The sequence below is a fragment of the Epinephelus fuscoguttatus genome, linkage group LG1 (genome assembly GCF_011397635.1).
Source record: "Epinephelus fuscoguttatus linkage group LG1, E.fuscoguttatus.final_Chr_v1".
NCBI lineage: Eukaryota > Metazoa > Chordata > Actinopteri > Perciformes > Serranidae > Epinephelus > Epinephelus fuscoguttatus.
The window spans coordinates 568685-584610 of record NC_064752.1 but is presented as its reverse complement, the minus strand read 5'-3'; the positions used below and the strand labels follow the sequence as shown (position 1 = coordinate 584610).

The following is a 15926-nucleotide window of genomic DNA, read 5'->3' as shown; positions in this document are numbered from 1 at the left end:
AGAAGCCCTTTTTAAAGAGGAGTTGTGCAAATTTGCAGGAAAGCCCAATCAGTCTTTTTTCAGCATTGGCAGTATAAAAACAAAATCGGGGAGTGCAGCAAAATGCCGCCTACCTACTTTTGTTTATACAGAATGCGCCTTTTTCGGGGCAATGGGGGGCGTGAGCAAGTAACAAAACGTGTAGCTCAGCGTGTGACGTAAACAGTGACGTGGGAGGGAAGCCGCGGCTGGTCAGTCCTTCGGCGATTCTCTCGTAAGTCGGCCCGTTCTTCACCGTCCCCGTCATCTGACGGTTAATGGCCTCTTCGTTTGCGAGGACAAGGAGGGCGCGCAATTCCTTGTCTCCCCAGTTTCTCATCTTTACAGTGTCTGTCAGGTTTGTGTTTCCCTCTTGCTACTTGCTCCTCCCACAGGTCATCAACAGCCCCTCCCGTTGCGGAAGGCCGACTCGGTCTGTTTAAACTAAAAGGGTTCCGCCAATATGTCTACCCTATGAGGAGGAAAATTGGGCGCCTCGGATCAACTCGCCAATCCGGCTCTGTGTGTCTAAACGCTCGCAGCTGGCCGGCAAATCGGCCCAACATTCGCGGAAAATCTGGCAGTGTAAAAGGGGCAAATGTTTCTCCAATGCTGTTTGGCTTGTCGAAGACGAGCTGCCATCCCAGCACCTGCTGATGTGTGCTCACCTCATTCCTGATCCAGACATTCAGGAGGGTTTCACCAGGAGCCGGTTTAATCCACAGAGGTCTCTCTCTCCATAACAAACCGACCTAGTGAAAACACTGAATAAAGCAGTTTCATGTTAAATAAAATCAGTGTTTTTCCAGTTCTCTTGTCACTAAGGGGCTGCTGACTACAGTGGCTGACGCGAAAACCTGAATGTCCGTATTTTGAGCCAGTGTTTGGTTTGTCCATTCTGGGCTACTGTAGGAACATGGCGGTGCAACATGGTGATTTCCGTAGATGAGGACCCGTTCCCTATGTCGATATAAACAGCTCAATCTAGGGTAATGAAAACACAATGATTCCCATTTTTGGTTCATTATACACGCTTATATAAATACTTATTACATTATATTCCATTGCTGCCAATATATCCCCCTTAATCCTACACTGGACCTTTAAACTAACCAAAATTCTCTTCCCTTTACTGTCTTAGACATGACTATTTGCTGCTTTCTTGGTCGTCTACAGTATGATAGCAAACTTAATATTTTTGATTTTTGGACTGTTAGCTTGAGAAAAACTGTCAGTTCAGAAATATAAACTTTGGCTCAGGAAAACTGTGACATTATGCAAAATGTCCTGACATTTCATTGACCAAAGAATGAATCTAGAAAATTATCGACTTATTAATCGATAATGAAAATTACCTTAAGTTGTAGCCCTATTTGTGATAACATACAGTAATGTAACACTGGGGTGCTGTCATCGTTTCCATCCACAAACGAGTGAATATGCATGGTAATACTGAGAGACTTTTTAGTTTATTGTACTTTTTCAATGATGCATGCAAAACAATAAATCTGTTTATTTCTGAATGAGCCAGAAAGACTGGAGTTGAAACGATGACGTAAATGGTGCAATTTGTAATCTGCTGTCTGTATATTTCTGTCAGTGGACACATTTCTCAGTGAAGACCAGACACAATATAGAGGAAACTGCCATTCAAGTGTTAACAACAACATATTTTATACATAGAATCACCATGTTATAGGACCATTACAGGACTTTTCATGCTACATTTCTCTTACTTTATTCACAACAGAGAAACTGGCATGAGAAGAATTAAAGATGGTATTTTCTTACAGTAAAGTTACAGTAAATTTGAATGAGAGAACAGAACAATGCTGATCTCATCCAGATGCTGCAGTGACTAAACACAGTCTGATTTGTATTCCTCGTGATGTTTGTGACTGTGGTTAAAAGGCTCTTCACGCGTTCCACATGTTCTCATAAAGTGAGGTTTCCTGCCTGTTGCATAAGCAGCACATTACTACTGTTACAACCATCTTTGTGTGTGTGACCTTGAGCACACGGTCAGTAAACCAAGAATGTTGTTATGCTCTGTTCACTTACACACATACATAGATACATAGATCTGTGGTGATGGTGTTTTCCAGCTGGACAGTCAGGTACCAGAGTGCCAGCTGGATCTCAGCCCCGAGCTGTGCACCTGTTCCCTGGGCGCTGATGCAAACTCCCTGTCAAAGTCTAACACATAAAGTGTTCACCAGCAGCATGTTAGCATAAAGTTAGCAGCATGCTAAATGACTGTAGTTCCATTCTGGTTGCAGTTTGAAAGCATTTTATTGAATCAGAGCCACACATCAAATCTCTTTATGCTTATTTTTTAGCAAAAGTTATAGGTAACTTAATGCTTAAGAATTTAAACTCAAAGACATTCAAAGAGCTAAAACATCTCACCAGATTAATTATTTCCTGTTCATATGAGTACCTGAGTGTGTTTCATATTGCTGGCTGAGGCTGACGGGGATGTCATCAGTTTTGCAGATGTTAAGTCATAAAGCAAAGTACTTCAGACATAAAGGGATCACCAAATATATTTCATCTTGAGGGGGGCATGCGCATGTGGCAATCCATCCCATAGTTGCTGAGACATTTCATTGTAAACCACTAATGTGCACCTTATGGTAGTCAGGGGATCCGTCATTAGGATTCATCGTCTGGGAGCCATTATCACGCATCCAGTCGCTGTTGAGATGTTTTAGTCTGTTCCAAAGTGGTGGACAGACGGACAGACAGACCAGCCTGGTCTTGGAGAAATATGCGAACTGACCACGATGACCTCTTAACACTAGGGCTGTAGTCTCCTGGTCGACTAGTCGATTATTCGGTCGCTATGCTCTCGTCCGACCAAATTCTCATTAGTTGAATGACAGATTAAGTTACCTGTGAAAATGGGGGTGTTTTCAAAACACTCCCCTTTGTTGACAGAAAGTTGAACTCGCCCACCCTCACGCTCAGCGTCGCGGTGACGCAGACCTCCTGTCTGTCTCTGTAAGCTGACACCATTTCCCTCAGTGGAAATGAAGCTTGTATTTACTTGTATTTCACAGATAAGAAACAATAAATTGTGAAGACAATAAAGCCTCCACTAAAATAGCATTTTAAGTCTTGTGTGTGATTTATCCTTGAAGGATTTATCCTGGCTTCATATGAGCAGAGGAAATCTCCACTCGTCGCTAGGCTAATTTATACCATGTAAAATGCCATAGGCTGGTGCTAATAACGTTAGCATGTTGTATTTGTTTGGAAATCGTGTTTAGTATAAGACAGTTGTTTTGTCAGTGAATGTTGTGAGTTGTAATGGAGCCAAATTATGTGCCATTACCTTTGTTACATGTTGCTGTTTTTTATCCCTGGTTTTATATGAGAAGAGGAAAAGGTCGCTAGCTGCTAGCCTAATTTATACAATGTAAAACGCCATAGGCTTGTGCTAATAATATTAGCATGTTGTATTTGTGGGTGTCTGTGAATGCTGCGAGTTACAGTGAAGCCAGTTTGTGTACTTGTGTTTGAGATTGTCTCTATTAAGCCATGTTTAATGTGTGTTTAATGTGTGTTTTGAATCAACTTTATATATAAAGTTTGATTTGAACTAAACTCTACAGCACTTAACACAGTCCTCCACCGCCAACTAGTGTTTTGGAGGTGTAACTGCAGAGTGACACAGACACACCACCGCATACGTAAAAATAACGTGCAGATTTTTTTCCCCACGACTAATCGATTAGTTGAAGATTATGTGCGACTTTAGTCGACCAAGATTTTCTCTGGTTGACTACAGCCCTACTTAACACAGCATTCTGCGCTGGAGGCATGTGTTTCGTAATCTCGCTTGTGATCTGTAGCGTTTGTTGTGTGATTTTATTGTTTTGTTAAATGTTGTTTTGTATTTATGTGAAACAGCTGACGTCCTGGGAGGCAAGACATATTTCTGTTTTTTTTTTTCTGACAGTAGAGGGTTTTCAGACATATTTTACTTTTGAACTCTGAGGACCTCCTTGGAGTTGCGGACCCCATGTTTAAGACCCAGTTTCTAAACCTGACTAAGTAGTTTCAGTGCCTGAACCTAACCATGCCACCACCACATAATACAGTATGTGCAAACTTGTACATATTTGTACACATTCCATGTTATCATGAGATATAGCACCGACAGTCATACCGCTAGCAAGGAGACATTTTCTACGAAAAGTATCGCACCAAAATTTGTACATATTCCACATTATCATGAGCCAGTAATCTGTGCGTAACCCACGTATTTGGGAAGGCTGTGATCACCTGAACAGCGCGCTGACGACAGTACAGAAGGAAGCAGTCCTTGAAGGAGGCAGATTGTGGTTGTGGATGGGTTAGACAACACTGGACTTTCCCCAGAGACAGGTGTTCAGAGCCATGTGAACTCTGAGTCATTTTAAGATGCGTCGTCAATATATATATTTTTCTTTCTATAACTTAACATTAAATACGTAACTTTACATCAAGTATGTAACATGATCCACGGTGCACTAATTTAAAGGATATCATACAAAACCTTGTATTAGGACACATTGCACTGAAACACACCAGTAATAAGGTGCTAAGTGTTTATCTGGATGTTGCATTTAGCTACCAGAGAAATGCAAAGTGACAAATACTCGTTAAACTTTGGTGCATGTAAAAGGAATAGAGATGAAAGTGTTAACATGGGTTTGACACTTTCATTTGGTTTTAAATGTTCCATTTGCATCAGCAGGAAAAGACGGGGTTGGGACATGTGGCAGCAGAAGAAGAGTGCGGCCATTTAATAAAGGAGGGAGAACAGGATGAGGTCAATTAGATTTGGGATTTTGACGGATAAAAGATGGCGATACATGAAAGACAGAGAAACCTATGGTAGATTAAGAAACCAGAGAGATATTAACTGGAATTAATGTTAAAGTAATAAGACAACAGGAGGGATCAGTGGGGAGGGATGGATGGAGGGAGGGGAGTTATTAAATCATGTTGGGGATTAGAGGGTTGGCAGAGAGAGGTTGTAAAGCTGTCACCTCCTCTGGCCAGTGGACACTGAGAAATATCAGAGTGGGGAGAGGAGGAGAAAAGAGGAGAGGAAGCCTCGAGGAGGGTGGAGGAGGATAAGGAAAGGAGGAGCAGGTAGTAAGAGCAGAGACAGAGGGATGAAAGGATTAAATAAGGAGGATTAAAGAAGGGAAATAAAGAGCAGTGAGGAGGAGGAGGCTCGAGGAAGATGAGGAAATACTGAAACATGAAGTTATAAATTAAAGAGATTAAATGAGAAGAAGAATCGCTGGGAGTAATGGAATCAGGTCCGCTCTCCACTGATAAATCAGACGGGCAGTTAAAATGAGATTTTTCAGCTTCCCCTTGAGCGCCCGGCCACATTTTCACCTCGTCCTCCTGTAAACACAATAAAACTACTTAATCCCTCCAGCAGGAGCAAGAAACGCTCCGTTTTGTTCTCCGGGGAGATGGAGGTCAGAGAAAACATTTGAAGTATTCAGAGGCTCTGATTTTACAAGGCAGGTCAAGAGTGTATACAGCGGGGTTGTAACAGGGGCGTCAGGTTGCTCCTGATTAAACACTGTTCGGCAGCAGCAACTTTCACAGCATCTTCCTCCAACATGCAACAGAGCTGTTTTTTCATGCCTCAGTGCTGGCGCAAATGTCACAAATGTCCTCAGCAAAGAACAGATGAGATTTTGGTGGTCAAAGGTCAAGGTCACTGTGACCTCATCTGTCTCATTCTTGTGAACGCAGTATCTCAAGAACAGCTTGAGGGAATTTTTTCAAATTTGGCACAAACGTCCACTTTGAGTGAAGGATGAACTGATTAGAATCAGGGCTGGGCATTTTCTGAAAAATTAGGATACCAGTCAGGGTCTAAAATTATCAACTGCCAAGTGTTACATTCAGCTTCTCATCGACTGGTGTAATGGCAGAGTCGAGCCATTTCGGTGTCGGTGTGAGTTTGTTGGGACACCCAGCAGCACCCAATTAGAGTTTGGTGGTCAAAGGTCAAGGTCACTGTGACCTCGTCATTCACATTCTTTTCAAGGCATCATCTCAAGAACATCTTGAAGGAATTTCTTCAAATTTGGCACAAACCTCCACTTGGACTGATTAGAACTTTGGTGGTCAAAGGTCAAGGTCACTGTGACCTTGTATCTGTCTCATTCTCATGATACCGATGTCTCAAGAGGGCCTTGAGATGATTTCCTTAAATTTGGCACTCACTTGGACTCAAGAATGAACTGATTAGAAATTGGTGGTCAAAGGTCAAGGTCACTGTGACATTGTCATTCACATTCTTTTCAAGGCATCATCTCAAGAACATCTTGAAGGAATTTCTTCAAATTTGGCACAAACCTCCACTTGGACGTACGAATGAACTGATTAGAACTTTGGTGGTCAAAGGTCAAGGTTACTGTGACTGCACAAAACATGTTTTTGGCCAGAACTCAAGAGCCCTAATGCTAATTACGACAAAATTTCTCTCAAATGTCTGATAGGATAAAATGATGAAGTGAAGGCGGTTTTTTATCCAAAAAGTCAAAGGTCAACTTCAGTGTGACATCATAATGTTCTGATATTTGGTCAGATGCTGAGCTGGTGACACTAATCTTGGGTGTCTACCATGAAACTGTGGTTTTTGTGGAGGCATACAACCACAAGGCGGTAATTCTAGTTTTCTTTTGAAGCTTGAAACATTCGGGAGCACAATATTTTCCATATTTAGGAAGTCCATTTTAGACTTTTTATTCAGTCCTTATTTAAACAAACTTTCCCATCAACTAACGTCGGAAGCTCCACACAAAGAGTTGACATTTCAGAGCAGAAACAGTCTATTTCTGGAGTGTTGTGTTCAAGAATGTAGGTTAGAGGGTCGATGTGATACAGTATCTCCTTCTCTGTGTGTTTCTTATCTGATTGTTTTATGTCTTTATTTCTAGTCTCTTCCATCCTCTAATCTTAATCTGCGTCCTCTCACAGTTTATCTCGCCATTTACATTAGAAGCAACACAGGAAAAATAAAAATGCCATTCCTCACGACATTTAAACGTGTTTAATGATGGAAGTCCAGACATGGCTGAAAACCTGGACGTGGCACGGCTTGTTTTGTTTACTCATTGTTTGTCCCCAGCCCCCATGGAGCAACAGGAAGAGGAAATAAAGATGGGTCGAGCTGATAACCATGGGAACTTTTTCCTCAACAATGTCATCCACCTCTGTGTGCATGTGTGCTACACTTTATCAGGATATCTCAGAATGTTGTCAGGGGTTTGTCACTTGGTGGGCATTAGGTTTTTTTGGCTTGAGGATCAAATGATTTGTCATTTTTACCATTTGATCATTTTTATTTTTAATGTTGTGTCAGTGTATTTGTGGGAAAGTTCGACTCTAGAGGCTTTCAGACGAACAATGCACAAACATGAATGCTTACGGACTCTGCAGCTGTAAAAGTTGTAGAATAATTGTTGGTTTTGCAGAGGAACAGATACAGTTCAGTGTGTTGAAGGTGAAACAAAGGTCACATTGGCGATGTGAGTCATTCCACCTTTGGCAGGGGTGTTTCCTGCTCTCCTCCTCAAAATGAACTTGAACAAATTTCTGGCTTTCCTCTGAGACAGATGCCAGCAGTAGTACGCTGGCTTCACAATAGTTTGAGTAGATTCCAGAAGTGACTCAGAGTAATGACAAAAAAAGGTGTCAAAACATTTGTACGGTACTACTGTTACAAAAGGCTTGAGTCACTCCATGAGACTAAACTCTATCAACGTGGGACACAGTGTCCTCCTGCGAGGCTGATGCTGAGAGCAGGAGCCATTCTGGCTGGTAGGCGTCTTCTGACCAGCCCCTCCTCTCTTGATGTGGGCAGTTCAGGATTTATTTCATGAGTAAAATGGTGGATGACATAATTTGAAATTGTCACGCTGTGAAAAATAACAACGCAAAATGCCCAGTCATAGCAACATGTAGAACAGCAGGAGTTCAGTCACTGGATTTGCTGCATTTACTGTATTAGATTCGCTCACAGGCTCATAAATCTGGGCAGCTGATGAACTTTGAGACTCAATTTGCATGCTGATAATCCCAACATTTGATGAAACAAAGAGCTAGAGAGTCAAAAATGGAAGAAACTAGCATGGTTTATTAGCTATGTTGCACCATCCACATGTATTTAACCTCCTGCGTCGGTGCAAATACATCTGCATGAATTTATTGTCCTGTTAGCAACCAAGCTAAGTAAAAGAGCTAATGCCACCAAGCGTCTAGAAACACATACTGTGGAATTATTATGTTCCAGTTGTATCACATCAGTGGCTAATAACAAGTCGGACTGTTGACCTTACAGTGTCTTCCACACACACCTTCATTCAGCAAACTTTAACGTCAGTGTGCCATTAGTTTGGAGAAGCAGGCTGGAGTACTGACCCAGAAGCTAAGTAATGTACTACTGTGGATGAGGTCAGCATCAAAATGTATTTTAGCCAGTGTCAGTTTAAATGTACACTATATTTAAAATATTTTTACCACTTAACCTTGCTGCCAGACAACCCTCTCTGACAGGGAAGCCTTTAACAGCTCCAGTTCCCCATCTCTGCTCTCGTCAGGGCCACCAGACTCCATTGACAAAAACAGTCATTTTAGCTTGCCGAACAAAGGAGCTGCTGGTCTGCTGCTGCTTTGATGAGTTACTTTGTTTGTGTTATTGTGTGACTGTGGTGAAAATGAACTGATTCTTTTAAATGCGGAAGACACACAATAACAAACAACCTAACTGATCGAAGCAGCAGTCGACCAGCAGCTCTTGTGTTCAGCAATGTTAAATCACTGGTTTTCTCAATGGAGTCTGGCTTTGAAAAGAGTCATAGAACAGATTATGTCTACTGTCACAAATCACTGCTTGACAGTAAGGTAAAGCAGTAAAAATATTCTAAATACAGCATACACTTAAACTGATACTGATTTTTTTCTAACTTTGCTGTTGACCCCGTCCACAGCAGTACATTGCTTAGCTTCTGTGGCAGTACTCGTGCCTGCTTGTCCAAACTGGAGGCTTGCTGACTGACATTCTCTGTATGTAATACACTAGTAAGATCTGAACTATCCCTTTAAAGACTTATCATAACAAGTCAAACTTTAGCGACCTCCACTGCAGCACGAGCCACGTTTCCTTCGTCTATTTGTAAACTTTAAAACACTAAAACAATTTCTGACATGGATGAAGCAGTTGAATACATCTGTAGTTAAAACTAGAACTGTACAACGATGCTGAATCTATTTTACTCATTTAACGGTAATAACCAGAAAGTAAAGCATCACCCTCCTCTGTGACCTGCAGTCGACCTGAATCTGACCGAAAACAAAACAACGTAAACACACATAAACAAACTGTTTATAGTCTCCAAAAGTTGACATGATGTCCTCATCCGGTTGCCTTTGCCACAGTGTATTGTTGTGAGAGTGTGTGTGCACGTGTGTGAGGATGCCTCGGATGTGTTTGTGTATCTCAGGTTTGCGCGTGTGTGTGTGTGTGTGTATTAACATAAGTGTTTTTGTGAAAAATGTTCAGCAGAGTGTGTCTTTGTGTTTAAATCAAACCGACAGACAGAGGAAACGAACGATGGGTTTCCTTCAGGGATTTATTTAAAAACTTGTGTCAACACCCAAGTTTCCTTTGGACAAAACACACACACACACACACACACACACACACAGTTTTTATGTCAGATGAGCAGAAAGGAAGAGACAGTATGTTCCTTGTCTGTCTCCGTGGTGACAGGTCTGAGGAGGTCGTTTCCTCCAGTCAAGTGTTAAACACAACTGAACGATGATGTGAAACGTGATGTTGTCAAACTTACGTTACACTACACAACATCTATCTACAGCTACAAAAAATATCGTTGATTACATCTTAATTGTTTCAACACAAAAAGAAGAAACTAATTTCTCTCTGTCTCTTTCACTTCGTCACTTAAACCTGAAGTGACAGGTTTACTGTTGTTTCGATTGTAATACTGTTTATTCAAAGTTATTAACTTGTCACCGCACAAACACACCAGTAAATTTTCAATTTATTTTTCTTCTTAATTTACTCCCCTCTCTTATTTTTCTGCCTCTTTCTTTAAATGCGCCCTTTAATTTTGTCCCTTGGAAAGTACACAAATCAAAAACTGTCACATACACAACTGAAATGATTTAATTTGTTCACAATCAGCTCCCAGAGGATGTGTCACAGAGAAAACTACAATTAAAATCTCAAACAAGACAGTTTATGAAAGTAATAAAGAGCATTAGAGAGGATCAAGTGTCATTTTGGGGAATTACAGGGGAATGCTTTTAATTTGAAAGGGTTTATCCCAAGGCTACTATTTAGTGGATAAAAGGTACAGGATATTAAAGGCTGTGATTAAGTTATGAGTCATCCACAGTTGTTTTGCACTCTGTTAGTAGCATTAAGGCTCTGAAACTCATCATCATTTTTCCACGATGACAACAGAACATTTTGAAGCCTTTTGAAGTTTACGCTATAGAAATGAGACACAGAGACTCTGCTGTGTTTGAAAAGAAAATGTCAGCTTATCGGTGCAATGAGAGAGTTCCCTTCATAGTGTACTGAAAACAGTAAACAAGTTTAAACAGTAATCTTGCCTGAGGTGATATAAATTGAGATTTCCTGCACATTTTGGCGTCATTCAGTGGAGCAGCAGCGACGTGAAACCTCTCTGACTGTCTCTCCTCTCTCAGCAGGCGTCTTTGGATCCTGTTGAGCTCTTTAAAACCTGCTGACAAGATGCAAGGCAGCCAGCCGCTATGAGAGATCATGATGAATTATCATATGATAACATGGGCAATTTCTGCTGGAACCATGCTCGCAACCTTGGCAAGTTACCCGACCACCTGAAATAATTTCATGCTTAGGCTACAGTTACAGTGGAGGGAAGTAGCTCTGCACTTCAGAGACTTTTCATCACTTCCAAATGTTGTGTTGTCCTCACGGAGGGATTACCGAACAGATCTACTGGACACGGGCCCAGAGGCCCAGCGAGGTCATGAGACCCATGGGATCAGAGCGTCTGTTTGAAACGACTGTTAACATTTCTTGTTGGAAAGTAAATCACACAACAACAAACAGATACAAACACACAGACAGAGATACAAAACAAGTACAGAGAGACACAGGACAACCACAAAGACACTAGGGGAGGCAGTCAGATTGTACCTAACTGAGGTTGCCCATGGTAACCCATCGTGGGATATTTATGTCGTACAGTTTCCTGCTTGTATGAGAATGACAAAATCAGGGGCAGAGTGAGTTTTTATAATATATTATATGTTTGCCTTGCCAATGCAATTATTTAGTCAAGTTAGATGAAAACGTGTGCAGCAGCCTTTTGTAAAGATGACTTTACCTCTTTTGCGCTGTCAACATCATGTTTTTAACAAATATTTAGATAATTAATTATTGATTTATGTGAATTGATTCCAAATTGTCTACATCGGCATCGTTATGCATCCAAGAAATGATAATTTCCCCCACCCCTGGACCACACTCAAAAAAACTACAGAGATGCAAAAACCCCCCAAAGGAACGCAAAACGACAACAAAAAAGAGATGCAAAACTACTGCAAAGAGATGCAAATCCATAAAAAAGAGACACAAAACACCCACAAAGAGATGCAAGATAACAACAAAGAAACACAAAACTACTACAAAGAGATGCAAGACAACATTAAAGAGACACATAACTACTTTAAGGAGGTGCAAAAATACCTCAAAGAGGTGGAAAACCACAAAAAAAGAGACACAAAACTACTGCAGAGACACAATATGACCACAGAGAGATGCAGATCCATAAAAAGGAGACACAGAACACCCACAAAGAGATGCAAGACAACAACAAAGAAACACAAAACTACTACAGAGATACAAAATGACCGCAAAGATTAAAGTGCCACAAAACTACTTTAAAGGGATAGTGCACTCAAAAATGAAAATTCAGCCATTATCTACTCACCCATATGAGGCTCTGGTGAAGTTTTAGAGTCCTCACATCCCTTGCGGAGATCGGGGCTAGCACACCTTATGGCACACGGCGCCCCAAACTAACGTCCAAGTACACAAAATTGAATCCACAAAGTATCTCCATACTGCTCATCCGTAGTGATCCAAGTGTGCTGCAGCCCCGACATAAAAAGTTGTTTCGAAAAACATCATATGAACTCTGTTTTTAGCCTCACTGTAGCCTGTAGCTCTGACTGCTTCTCTGTGCTCATGTGTGCGCGCTCAGGGTGATCAGTGATGCACGGTCTCTGAAGAGCAGCAGTCTCGTCAGTACTGATGTCCAGATTCTCAAGTGCAGGCATCGCCAATTCCCAGTCTGAGCAGCAAAGACTTTCCTCATCCGTTGGCATTGCTTTGCATTTGAAACAACTACACCACCAGGTTTCCAGTGCTCGACTCCGGTATTCTGCGGCTGGCTGAGGGTTAGGCTCATGAGCTGCGGCGGCTGCTTCGTCCAGTAGCCTGAGTTCCGTGCGTATACTCGGGCTCAAACAAATACGGCTCCACAAAGAAATGCTGTTCCTCCTCAGTTTCAAAGTCTTCAGACATGTTGGGCTGTCCTTTGCTAAAAGACCGTAGTGCACATTATCTTTTAGCTCTGTGGTTACTGCTGTCTCCCCCTGCGGTGCACGTGTCACGTGATGTAAACACGGGTGAGCAAAGCTCATGCTTTCGCTGGTCTCGCGCAAGCGCTCAGTTTTTCGAAACAACTTTTTACGTCGGGGCTTCAGGACACTTGAATCACTACGGATGAGCATGTTGGAGATATTTTGTGGTTTCAATTTTGTGTTCTTGGATGTTAGTCTGGGGCGCCGTCAGCCATTAGGCGTGCTAGCCGCTCCCCCCGCCGATCTCCGCAAGGAATGTGAGGACTCTAAAACTTAACCAGAGTGTTCCTCAGCATGAGGGTGAGTAGATAATGGCTGAATTTTCATTTTTGGGTGCACTATCCCTTTAAGGAGATGCAAAAATACATCAAAGAGGTGGAAAACCACAACAAAGAGACACAAAATGACCACATAGAGATGCAAAACAACATTAAAGAGACATAAAACTACTACAGAGAGACTGATAACACCCACAAAGAGATGCAAAATTATTTTAAAGAGACACAAAACTACTACAAAGGGATTCAAACCCACGACAATAAGAAGCAAAATGACAAATGACAACTTCAAAACAACATCTTTTCAACTGAAATTCTTCAGTACGGGTGGGAGCCTTCCACATATCTGTGGCCTTTGTCTCATTATCTATCCATGGTTGTGCTGTGTCTTCTTTCTGTAGTAGCTGCAGTGAGTTCAGCTGGCTAATAAGCGGACTGTCTTTCCTCTCTCAGCAGATACTCTCTCCTTGCTGTTCTCAAACTAAACTCCTTCCACTGGCCAGCTACCACAATAGTAAACAGTACAAAGTGATAAATTGACTTGTTTCCTTCATGAACTGTTCCCACATTAACACACCCAGTCCTAACTGCACATATAGTTCCTGTCTGCTGTGATTTATTCAGGTGTCCGCGAGCTCGCTGACGACACCTCTAAAGTGCAGAGGGAATAAGGGAATAAGTCAGAAAAGCTAAACTATGTTCATTGGTTTGTTTTTGTAAATGTGCAGTGATTCGATTAGACTTGAAATTTAGATTGTTGATCTCCTAAAACATACACTAGTCCCAGCTGGAGTTTGAATTAAATTATCTGAGTATCGGATTCATCGCCTTGTTTTGGAAAATTAAAAGCTCTTGTGTGTTTTGTTCAGTGTGATTACCACAAAACCAAACTTAATCTGACAGTAATGTTCTTGGTTTTCACTCTCTGTGAACAGAAAGCAAATGCTGAGGTCGTCTTACAGCACGCTCTTTGAGAATCTGTCACATTGTTTATGGTCTAACTGGAGCTCTGGGCTCTGTTCATCTCATTTACTCTGTCCCTCTGTGTGTGCTTGCTTTTAGAAATGTTGTATTAATAGGTCCCCTGGATATTGTGCTAAAAAGACCTCCAGTCAGTGGTTTTTTTTTTTCAGATGAAGAGGTTGGTACGCCTCTTTGGTTGGAGTCTTGTCTCCTCCAATATAAATGTAAACATCTTAAGTTCTAGTAATAACTTATCTTTAAAGGTCCACTGTGTAGGATTTAGAGGGATATATTGGCAGAAAAGGGACATAATATATTAAGTATGTTTTCTTTAGTGTGTAATCTACAAAGGGAGCGAGTCCTCGTTGATGGAGATCACTGTGTTGCGCCACCATGTTTCTACAGTAGCCCAGAACAGACAAACCAAACACTGGCTCCACATAGGAACATTTGCATTTTCACATCGGCCACTGTAGTTAGAAGCCCCTCTGTGACAAGAGCACTGTAAAAACACTCTGTGCCTTCCAATGCCCACACTAACATACTATATAGCACGCTAGAAGATTTAGTTTGTCCCAATACAGCATGTCACATATCTCCACAGGATGATTTACTTGTGTAATTTTTGATTTAGTGCCATGTGGATGGTCAAACTACGCACTTGGCCAACAGTTCTACTTCTACTAGTTTTAACTAATAGTTCAAGCTCGAGGAATATCAGCTATTTCGCTTTGAGTCAAAAATTTCAACCTTATTGTGGCATTAGAGGAAAGTCAGTTTGGGTAAACCATCCAGGAACCATGACTGTCTGCACAGAACTTCATGGCAATGCATCCAATAGTTGTTGAGATATTTAAATCTGGACCGAAGTAGCTGACTGACCAGCCCACAGACTGATGCTCCATCCACAGAGCCATGCTGCTGTGATGAGTTAATTCAGTAGTTAATTCAATGTGTGATAAAACACATTTAATGTAGCATCTAACCAGTTCTTTCCTTCTCCCTCTTTTTTATTCCCCCTCCAGCCGGCTGCAGCGCAGAGTGTGATGTGACCAGCTGGTCCGACCTCCTTCCATCTTTCTCTCCACATCAGTGAAGATCAGTCAGAGATGACAGCAATCGCTGCTGCAGTCCTGCAGGCTGCAGGAGGACTCAGAGCCGGAGGGGTGAAGTCTCTTCAGATCCTGATGCTGTGTCTTCTTCCTCTGCTGTGGCTGCAGCCTGCAGACTCCAGCGCTGCTCCAGGGGCCACAGCCTGGAGGCAAACCGGGCCACGGCTGCAGCTCTCCCACTCAGGTAGGAAACACATCAAGGGAAAAACATACTGCTCTAAATACGTTCCCATAAACATGGCAACAAAACAAATCTACCCTCAGACATGCAGGACTCCACATTACTAATGTCAAGTCATTCTTTTACTTTGAGGGTTAATTTAAGCTCTTGACTCACATTGAAACTATACAAACCTGCTGCTGTGATGGTTCAGACACCACCAGTCTTGTTTATACAGTAAGTGCAGGAGGATTTTGAGGTTGGCTGTTGTTTCAGAGGGCTTGACGCAGTAATGTGGAAATTATGTCTGACTGTGATGGTTAAGAGAGAGCTTCAGAGGAAAGCTGTCGATTTACTCCTTCAGTTGAGGTCACAGACTACAGTTACCTAAAGGTGCTCCGTGGAGTTTTCTTGTAAACAAAGAAATCAAATACTTTGTTACCAAAATGCATCATGTGAATCTTTGAGGTCTGACAATGTGCTGAATGCATTTCCTCCCTCATTAAAGAAACACTCTTTAGAACAGTTTTTACATCCATGTTTGCGAGCACTTTTGTCCTTTGGTTTGGTCCTTGGTTTGTGGACCCACCTGAAGCTTCAACTTAAGCATTTGGACCGTTGCTGTTGGAGCAAGAAGTGACCATATTTGGACGAGGGGGTCAAGATAACCCTAACTCCAGCATCTAGCTTGGTTAACACAGTGTGTTT

General features: G+C 41.8%; 1 protein-coding gene across 1 annotated transcript in view; it reads left to right on the top strand.

The window, feature by feature from the left end:
- si:dkey-49n23.1 (semaphorin-3D) overlaps positions 1 to 15926 on the top strand; it is a 138460-nt gene that overhangs the window by 45901 nt on the left and 76633 nt on the right. The window contains exon 2 of the mRNA XM_049586262.1: positions 14972 to 15242. Within this exon, the coding sequence (XP_049442219.1) occupies positions 15056 to 15242 (187 nt within the window). The 5' untranslated portion in view covers positions 14972 to 15055. The remainder of the gene's footprint in view (positions 1 to 14971; positions 15243 to 15926) is intronic.